At 34.6% G+C, this 10,874-nt stretch overlaps 1 protein-coding gene across 4 annotated transcripts in view; it reads right to left on the reverse strand.

Moving 5' to 3' along the window:
- Positions 1-10,874, reverse strand: part of LOC137654511 (uncharacterized) — a 487,620-nt gene that overhangs the window by 319,791 nt on the left and 156,955 nt on the right. For 3 of the 4 annotated variants that reach the window (XM_068388199.1, XM_068388200.1, XM_068388198.1), the window contains exon 1: positions 3,994-4,780. In XM_068388199.1, coding sequence (XP_068244300.1) covers positions 3,994-4,694 — 701 coding nt within the window. In that variant the 5' untranslated portion in view covers positions 4,695-4,780. Of the gene's footprint in view, positions 1-3,993; positions 4,783-10,874 lie in introns of those variants that run through there. The other variant, XM_068388201.1, reaches the window with a different exon arrangement.

Raw genomic sequence — 10,874 nt, forward strand, 5'->3', positions numbered from 1 at the left:
CACCTGACTTTACCGAGAAAGCTGGAAAACAGGGCAGAGGAGAACTGCGTTCAAGGGAAAAAAATCACTGGATAAAATATGTTTAAACAGCTCGGTTTCTCTTGTTTATATAATCACTATATTAAAACATACGGAAAGACTGGCTTTCATTAAATATATATAAGACATATATATTAACCTGTAATATAGAAATGGAGGTCTCAGTAAAGGGGAAGAAATTCTAGTTATGCAAACGAGCAGCTCAGCAAGAGCTTTGACGGAGGACATAAAGACACACCATGGTCACCAGCATCACAATTCCGTGAACATTCATTGGACCGTAACACGGAACTTACTATGCAGATCAAGGTTGATTGCAAGCAAGAACGTGTGCATTTCTGGGCGAGGTTACGAAACAAAAATGGGCGTAAATAACAAATAACTTGAACACGAACCATTACGGTTCACCGATGTAAAGCACTACAACTTCATTAGACAAATACATTAAAATGGTGTAAATCAATTTTTCATCTGCTAATGTGTGCGGAGGAACTGATAAAGACGTTTTAGTTATTATAATTCAGTACATATATTTTGGTTGTATGCATATATATATATATATATATATATATAGAGAGAGAGAGAGAGAGAGAGAGAGAGAGAGAGAGAGAGAGAGAGTTCAACAATTACTACCACGATTAAACTTGAAATGCAGAATCCTTGTCGAACCTCATTTGAAGTAAAACTTCGTATATAGAAATTGCTTTATATATTTATATAGAAAGATTACCAGCAGTACGCCGAAGCCCTCTATACATATTACGTCATTCACGAGCTTGAACTTTCTGAATATCGAAGACCTTCCTTTATAAGAGAACAATAACTATATATATATATATATATATATATATATATATATATATATATATATATATATATATCATACACGTTATAATTCTGTGAATTAAATACGTCCAACTAGCCAGTTCTATTATGATTATGAACAAATAATTTCTGCGTATGTTTGTAAATTTTCAGAACCAAGAGGCATTGTCAGCACGACAAGATTTTTAAGGCAGGAAACTCTTAAACTACCCAAAAATAAATAGAGAGAAGAATTATATTTTTGCAAGCTGGAAAACCTTCAAAACAAGGCAATAATCTTCAAAGGGGCGTATACGAGTTATATATAAAGCTACGTTGGTTCGCCTTGACTGGCGAAATGTACCCGTTATATAAACAAGTCGAACAGTGAATCATAGGAGGGGTTCCTTGCAACCTCCCAAATTGAAAACAGATCTGACAGAAGAGTTATGATTTATGAGTCTTTCTACTTTATCAGTGTCCTCATTTTTCAAAGGGGAGGCGTAATTAATTTCTCTCTAGGGGGTCTTACACTGTTTCCTTTTATTTGTTCTCTCATAGGGCAACTGCAATTTTCTCTCTCAAATCAACAATAAAGACAAAAATATTGTCTCAGTATTTCTAAAATTAAAAGAGAAGTACAACTCCCAAAAATAGGCTTCTTTCATACCTCAACCCCCACCTCTCTCTCTCTCTCTCTCTCTCTCTCTCTCTCTCTCTCTCTCTCTCTCTCTCTCTCCTCATTACTTCAGAAGCCAAACCACAAAGCAACACCTCTACAATTTTTTTCTGACTGGAGGTTTCGAAACTCCTTTTACGAATGAACGAAAAACTTTTAGGATTTCCGAAAGATCTTTTTTTTATTCATCCTTTTTTTGCGGTTTAGACTCCCTCTGCCCATGTGCTCCCCTTGATTGTCACTCCCCCTCCCCTCTATCGACTATCATCAATATTCACTACAAGTGGAAAAGTGGGACGGGAAGGGGAGAGGAGAGAGGGGGAAAGGTGGGGAAGGACATACTCCTCTACATCCGATTTCTCCATTTGCTGTGTCTACTCAAGTGTTTTTATTCATTTTCTTTCGTTCATTATCGTTTTATGAGCACTATCTTTTTTTTTTAATGTAGTTTCCTATAAATACAAAGGCCGTCAAACCATTCAGAAATTTCAAATTGAAATCAAACGGGCTTTTCATAGATGCCTTCTCGGTTATTGATGCATATGTTTTTTTTTTCTTTAGTTTTCAATTTACAAAAAAAAAAAAAAAAAAAAAAAAAAAAAAAAAAAAAACAACATACATACATTTCAAGAGTAACTTACTTGTCATGTTATGCAAAATATTCGAGATTGCGGATTCACTTTCTATATGAACCGAAAAGGAGATGAAGCTTAGAAAAAAAATAAAAACTTTCTTCAGCTAGGTTTTGGATACCTACCAGCGTGTGTGTATTTTCCTGGCCCTTTTCCAGGATACTCGCATGCAGGAAATCACACGAGCATGTGCGGTGACGCTGAAGGAACCAGAAACAGCTTAAATGCCCCTTGGGGGTTGAAATTGAAGGCTCAAATAGGAGAAACTCAACCAAGGAAAAATGAAGCAAAGTCGGCTTTTTTTACCAATCAATTCTTCGTCCATTGGGAAACTAGTCTTCAGTGAAGCTTAATAAAAATGAATAGTTTTGGATGATACAATATGAAATATAAAACATGATTCTCACCGAAATGTTCGCATGTTAATAAAGTACGAATTGGCATACAGAAAAAACAGAAATATATCGAAAATCACTAATAATAACGTAACAGAATCTAAAAATTAGAGGATACCACAAATTCCTAAGCTTTAAATCCTCAGGATACTACTGGTTACTAAGGATGAACACAGGCCCTTCCCTGATAGATATAAAATCTAGTAACTGCCCGAGGGTAGACGAAGGGGGAGCAGTGGATAACTGAATGAAGGGAACCGATTTAGAGGATTGTATCGTGTTGTTACTTTGTCAAATGCACAAACATCAAACTCCATAGGTTAACTAATCAACAGCCACACGACTTCCATGACTAAAGCGAAAATAAAACCCTTTTCCATTGGCATTTTCTTTTTCCCCTAACCCCCCTTCCCCACTCTCTCCCTCTCTGGCAATCCAATTAGATTTGTAATATCTATTAATTAACAGCACTTGCATTCAGTAATTCCGTTCAATTTCCCTACTAATTAATGGTGGGAGCCCTCGCTTTCAAGCGCTTTTTCCCCCTTTCACAGAAAGGCAGACATGAGGATACTGTAAGCAGAATGCTATGCGGATTCTATATATATATATATATATATATATACACACACACACACACAAACACAACGTAAGCGGAATGCTATGCGGATTCTATAGTGTGTGTGTATATATATATATATATATATATATACCCAATGCAGACAAGCAAAAACACAACCAAATTCATCTCCAAAACAGGGAGAGAAAATCGACTCAGAACATAGCAAGATATACTAAGTAAGGATAAGTCCAACATGAAGAAACATGAAAATCCTATCCCAACGGTAATATCCAGACAAAATATTTTAATGCTATTTCATGCCTTTTCTATGATATTTTTACCTTAGATTAATTATAACCAAGTGTTTATCTTTGTTTAAATTCTACTCAACTTCTTGAAGATTTTAAAGTATAATTTTTTTTTATCACTATAATTATGAAGAACAATTTTCAACATTGCATTTTCTACACTAATCCTAGAGGAAGTCGGAAAAATATATGAATCACAAAAAGATACAATAGAAAACAATCTCATCCCCAGTAAATTCTATAAAATACCTATGTACTAAATATGAACAAATACTTAATTAAATTCTAGTTACTCAATAGCAAAGTAAAGCAATTAGCGCTTCCACATCAATTAAATCTATTACCTCTAATAACATCGACTAAATCAAATTTACATTGATGAAAATATCAGACGTAAAACAATTATTTGGAAAGTTTTCAAAACTCAATCATTTCAACTTTGCAAAAGAAAAGAAAGAACAAATCGACCATCAGTAGAGTTGCAAGTTGAAGGGTGAACAATGGAAAGTTGAAAAAAGAGTGAGAGCGCAACCCTTTAAATCCAACCCAAGACAGAAACATCAAAACCACTTACTTTGACAGATTCTCTTCTTCCAGATGTTTCAACTTCTTCTTTCTCTTCTCATCCCGTCTGTCGTCCTTCTTCTTAATCTTCTTATCGTCGATGTCGAGACACTTCGTGTCGATATCGATGTCCTCGACCATGAGGTCTGTCGGCGGTTGAAGCTGGTGCACCTGCGGGAGTTCGGCATGGAGGTCCTGGTGCTGGTGCAGCTGTTGTTGCTGGTAGTGATGATGCAAGTGTTGGGTGACATCAAGGTCTTGTACTGGAGTGAGTTCGATAGGAGGCGGCGAGAGTGAGGTGGGGCTGGTGGCGTTATTTTGTACCGTATCAATGATGGTGGCGGTGAGAGTAGCCGTTGGTGAGAGCATGGCCGGGGGGTTATTGTTGTCCAACTCCTCAAACTCGTCTTTGGCGGTTTTTAGCTTCACCTTGGCCTTCTTCTCGCGGCGCTCCTCCACGTGGTTGCTGTCGTGTCTCATGCGGGGCTCCAGGATGGTCTGCGATTCGTACTCCTGGTCGTCCTCCAGTCTCAGGCGGTTCTCCTGATTCCACTTTCTATCTGCGGACTCCTCCCGGAGATCCTTCAGATGGTTGTTATTCTTCGGGGTTTTCTCGCAGGCTTTGTTCGCGTGCCGGCCCGATCTCCGGTTGTCCCGCGTCCTCGCGGTGTGCCGCGGGGAATCCACCAGGCTGAGCTCGTGGTCCTCCATGAGGGATTCCTGATGGCGGGACGTGCGACGGGGCGCGACCTCGCTGTAACGGTCGCATTCGCCGTTCGATTCTCTCGTTCGGCCGTTTCTGGAAGAGAGAAAAGCATCGTGTTAAGACGATTTTTCAAATGGATGAAATGTCCAGAAAACTGTAACACTTCACATAATTTTCTCATAACCAACTGATGACCTTTCTCTCTAAAGTCAGTTTATAACCATTTCTTATGACGATTCTATTTAAATCTATTAAAGAGCCAAAAGCTGTGAATAAATCTCTCTTTTTCAAGAATATCGATTCTTGGAATAAAACAACAAAATAGACCATGCAAATCTTATGTACTGTTTACACTAAATATTCCCCATATATAATCTACTAATCATACTTTCATTCAATATAAAGAAAAGCTAATTTGCCCCTATTAATTGAATGCAGTCGAATTATTACCAAGAAACATTTACAGATAGAAGTTTCTCAAGTGGGGGATTATCAGCCCCAACCATATTAAAGACAAAATCCATAGCAGGCAAGATCGCATAAAGAATATTATCATATTTTTATTTTTGTAAACAATAAACCCATGATAGTTGCTTATCAATTAAAATTCAGTATTTTTTCAATTTATCTTGTATCATAATTCTTAATTACCTTAAATGAATCTCTGGATATTTTCAATAATATTTTTGTCACAAAATCTGATATTTATTTACAGCCACGCATGTAGTTCTCGTAAGAGAGAGATTTATTAAATAAAATGAAAAAACGTTACTTTCATATCCTAATTTTTGCCATAAACGCCATTGAGATATAAATGATGATACAGAAATATAAAAAAAAATGTCAGTTAAATACCATATTGAAATATATGACATGCGTTACGAATTAATTCATAATCTTACTAATTTATTGTAAAACTAGGTAAAAGATTCTTATTGATAAAAGAATTATATTACAGTAATGCTGTGAAACTGTTCCATCCATTCTAGTTCTTAAAGTTTACGCCATCTTTACAGTCGACCTTTTTATCTGTAAAACACGATTGCTGATGAAAAAAAAGACAATTACCATCATAACCATATATTACCCCACACCGTTAAAAATTTGACGTAAAAACGGTAAAAATCGTGGAATAAATGTTGCCAGACATTTACCGTTTTAAAACCGGATATATTGACGTAAAGGAGTGATATTACGGTCACCAACCCATAAAAGATAATAACAAAGCAGGGTAAAATTACGGTCGCCTGTATTATACTGAAATACGGCTAAGAACAGTATATTTTTACGGAGAATTTCCGATTAAACGTACGGTTTTTTAAGTGTAAGTAAAAACGACAATACGAGTATTGGTTGAAAGGACTATGAAAAACTGGTATAATTTCCCTTATTAATGGGAGAACGACCATGAGAATTAATGAGAACAAAAAAACGGGAAACGGCAACGTTATTAATTAATGAATAACGACGTAAACATATATATCTAAAGAAATGTGGGGGGGGGGGGATTTCGGAGTCGTGTAAAATACTAAAAGGTTTCCAAGAGTTACATTGAAGCAAAGAAAAAGGTTGAAACCGAAAAAAACCGTGAGAGAGTGAAGCAATCCTCATTTTTCCTTTCAGAGCCTCGTCTGGTTTTATGGAGTGTTACACAAAGGAGAATTCGTTCGTTATCTAGAGCCAGATTTCATCCTTTCCTCGCCACTCGTAGTGAAACACTGTTCTGTCTCTTTTCGTTTTCCAAGGCTTTCATCATTTGACCATAATGACCATCATCAAAAAAGGGGAATGAAGTCATTAAGTATAAAAAAAAAGTTACATGCGCACTTACATACAAACTTGTAACTTGAATGAATAATTATTATTATTATCATTAGCTAAGCTAAAAACCTAGTTTGTAAAGAAGGATGATAAGTATATGGCCATTGGCTCCAACAGGGAAAATATCCCAGCGAGGAAAGGAAATGAGGAAACATAGAATATTGTGCCCTCAAGCGTTATTAGAGGCATTGCCTGACAAGTATAGGGCTGCATAAAACCAAATCATAAATTATGATTCATATGCAAAGCTTAATTAAAATCATATATACGTATAGGGAAGTTAAAATAAATGACAACGCATTAAACGTCCAAAGGTTTTAATTAAAAAATAGAGCGATAAGAGGAATACATCTATTCGTATGAATAAATAACATTGAAAGGAAACAACGATTACCAATGAAAATAGCCTTGTTATTTAACTGCTCTGAATAAGAGAGCAAAATTAAAGAGAAATTAAGTCATTAAGTCACTGAAGGCTACATACTATAATATTAATGATACAAAAAGTTAAAAGGATAAGGAAAAAATGTTTAGCGAAGAACTTATCTCTCAGATAATTATCTATCATAGAAGGCACCTTTGCGTATTGGCAGGGGAACTGCAATGTAATATAGTTAAAACATGACTGGTTTAGGGAAAACAATTAGTAAGAGAGTATTACTTCAGCTATATTACACACATGATGATAATAACTTGTACCTTTGTATATTGACAATTTCCAACAACTTTCATTTTTGAACACCTAGACTGAAGACCTGTCTTCCTCAATCACTCATAAAATACTTGCTACAACCATTAACATATAATAGAAACCACAATCAAAATGTTTAATATCCAGCTATCATAACAGACCATCTATTACACCTTAATCTTTTGAAATACCCTTTCTGAACCAATTTTCTTGAATGATATATTCAGACAATACAGAGTAATGCCCTGCAATGGGTAGTTAGTAAATAGCAATGCAAATCAATCATGCTGGTGCCATTTCATCCTTCAACTGATCTGACATATTTCTTACAACTACTAGCTACGAAATCACTGTCTCTTTCCATTGTCACTTCTATCAACTCTTGTTTTACTTAATGTTGCTAATGTAGTTAGTACTACATACCACATCAAATATTTGTTCTATAAACTTCACCACCATTTAATTTTTATTCACTTTGTAAAAATTAATTCGAGAGTTCTCGAAATCATACCAAACATCTATTCAGAAAATCCCTTAATCAAACATCGTCTTCCAGGAAATCTTTACTACCGATAACAGAAATAATAGGTCACCTATATTCTCTCCGAATAAACCGTCACTATTTCTAATTTCTTTTATTTTTCCATTAACACCAACTATTCTCTTCCCTAAAAATATTCTCTTTCTCTAGATATTAATACTTTAATTTTTATCTAATGCACAAATCCATAATCCACGACCAGATCTTTCACCTCTTTACTTTGTGTAAACATGAAAAATAAAAAAGTTATCCATGACAACGATGCTTTGGACATTTCAAACCCGCCATGTTCAATTCACTTCAACGCCATTACAGAACCCATTCATGAATTAATATAACTTTACCACCATTCCTCTTCACAAAACTTTTGAAAACAACGAGGTAATATATCTTCCCATATTAGTTCTGTCCCTACTGAAAAATTAATCTAAACATTAACTGTTCCCCCCATTAACAAATTTCTAAATCTGAGGGATGCATCAATCATCAAACCAATGTATACCCCTTTTCATTCCAATGTAAAATAAATACTTATGAATATCAATTTACAAAGAGAGAGAGAGAGAGAGAGAGAGAGGAGAGAGAGGAGAGAGAGAGAGAGAGAGAGAGAGAGAGAGAGAGAGAGAGAGAGAAAACGTATATTTGAGAATATCTACGAATTCTCTATACCAAGGGAATTCATTTTAGTATCAAAATTCATCCCTCCAAATACTTGATGTAAACAGCACTCTACCAGTATTATATTTTGTTTCTAAATGTAAGGCTTCTACGTAATCTAAATGCGTTATCACAATGAATGAATAGAGCGGATTGATTAAACAAAAGATTAGAGTTAAGCTAAATTTACTTCCTCAATTAAACAATCGTATATAAAATTCATAATGTATATTTATACATACATATTAACACACACGCGCACACACACACACACATATATATATGTATATATATATATATATATATATATATATATATATATATATATATATATGTGTGTGTGTGTGTGTGTGTGTATAAAATGTGTGTGCGTGTGTGGGGAGAGGGGTTATAAAGCATGTAAGCAGCCAAAGGCATATAAAGTAGTATATATATATATATATATATATATATATATATATATATATATATATATATATATATATATATATTATATATATATATATATATATTATATATATATATTCATTTATACATATAAGAGAGAGAGAGAGAGAGAAGAGAGAGAGAGAGAGAGAGAGAGAGAGAGAGAGAGAGAGAGAGAGAGAGAGAGAGAGAGAGAGAATTCAAAGAAATTTTGACTTACGGAATCTCAGAATAAATATATAGGTCAAGAAATGTGGCCTGAAATTAATGCAATCCCGTCTGGATATATTTTTTCTTTTAAATATCTAATGAATAAGAAAGGTAAAGCTGCGTGGAGAAGTTAGTGTAACTTCAACAATGCACGAATACAAGGTCCACTGATTAGCTGACCAAAGTTTATACGGTATGATTGCATGAGGAAAATTTATAAATAAATGGATAAGAAAAATGCTTATTTCAACGTATGCAAATTGATAAGAGACGATCAAAAGTATTAGAAGGACATGATCTAAATCAGTCTATACAGCCATTAATGTGTATATTAGGATTTTGAATAAATATATTCGATAAAAGAGGGACTAAATACAATGGAAGAACAATACATGTTTAGATAGTCAAAAGGGTCTGTTTATGATATGTTTCATAAAATATTTCGGTATATAGTTTGCAAGTAATGGAAAAAAAAAATGCTGTAACTATATACGGACATAGGAAAAACCTACAATAAGATTTTCTGGAATATTTCAGTAATTATTGTGCTTATTCTTATTACTGAACCATCTCATTGCTATGGTAAGACATAATGTTGAATGTATATATAGTATATAGTATATACATATATATATATATATATATATATATATATATATATATATATATAGTATATACATATATATATATATATATATATGTATATATATATATATATATATATATATATATATATATACAGTATGTCCATACATACATACATGTATCTCAGCGTGTGTTTTTGGGGTCAGAGTTTCTCTCTCATGCAATTTTCATTTAATTAAACTGTCTTGGTAGCACCAACTAGTAAAACAACAAACCTTGAGTTTTCACTTCCCCACGCACATCAAGATATCTCCATCTCCTACACTTTATATCTTCTACACCTTCCACGTTAACAAACCCACACTTTATCAAAAACGATATATCATTTCTTGTAACACCTACACATGTTTTCCTTCTGGTTTGCCTCTTAGAAGTATTGCACCATATTTATTCCAATGTATCCGGTGCGTTTCTTACCTTAAATGGCCCTTTGCCATCAAGCATCAGTCCTCTCAATTTTATATTTATATATCTCACTTCTATGCAGTCAGGCCTCGTCCGAACTCCAGGGTCCCACAACGCCTTCTACCTTATTCAACACCAAGTTTTCGAAACAAAAAACAGGGAACAAGAAGAAAAAGATACTTTAGGACGTGAACAAGAAGAAAAGGACGGGGCCCTGGAGTGGAGGACAAGCCCCATCCCAATACTTGAACAATGTCGGAACCAGGCGAATTTTCGAACAGAACTTCCTCCCCTCACAAGGGCATTTGCTTAACTGAGGGTGAGGGCGGAGTGGAAATCAAGCCACACTTCTCATTCTAGGACATTTTTCCTCTGGAATCACAGGGGACGCCTCAAGGATATTTCATCCTCCTCCTCTTACCTTTCCCCGAAGAGGCAATAATGTTTGTTTCTTCCCTAACGCGAAATGGGGGACTATGGCAGAAAGGATTTGCATATGTGATACTTCGATGATTTATCAAATGATACAATCTTGAATGAATGATGAACACTCGCTGGATAGGAATGTACGTGAATTGGGAACTCGAAATGATGAAAAATGTCCATACATCTCTATTAAATATTCATGAATTCATGGGTAACTGAGGTACCATGGCTGTAAATTACACAGACAATATATCTATCTATTTATCTATCTATCTATATGTATACATACATACATACATACACACACATATATATATACTGTATATATATATATATATATATATATTATTTGCTGTATATAAA

The sequence above is a fragment of the Palaemon carinicauda genome, chromosome 15, assembly GCF_036898095.1.
Source record: "Palaemon carinicauda isolate YSFRI2023 chromosome 15, ASM3689809v2, whole genome shotgun sequence".
Lineage (NCBI taxonomy): Eukaryota > Metazoa > Arthropoda > Malacostraca > Decapoda > Palaemonidae > Palaemon > Palaemon carinicauda.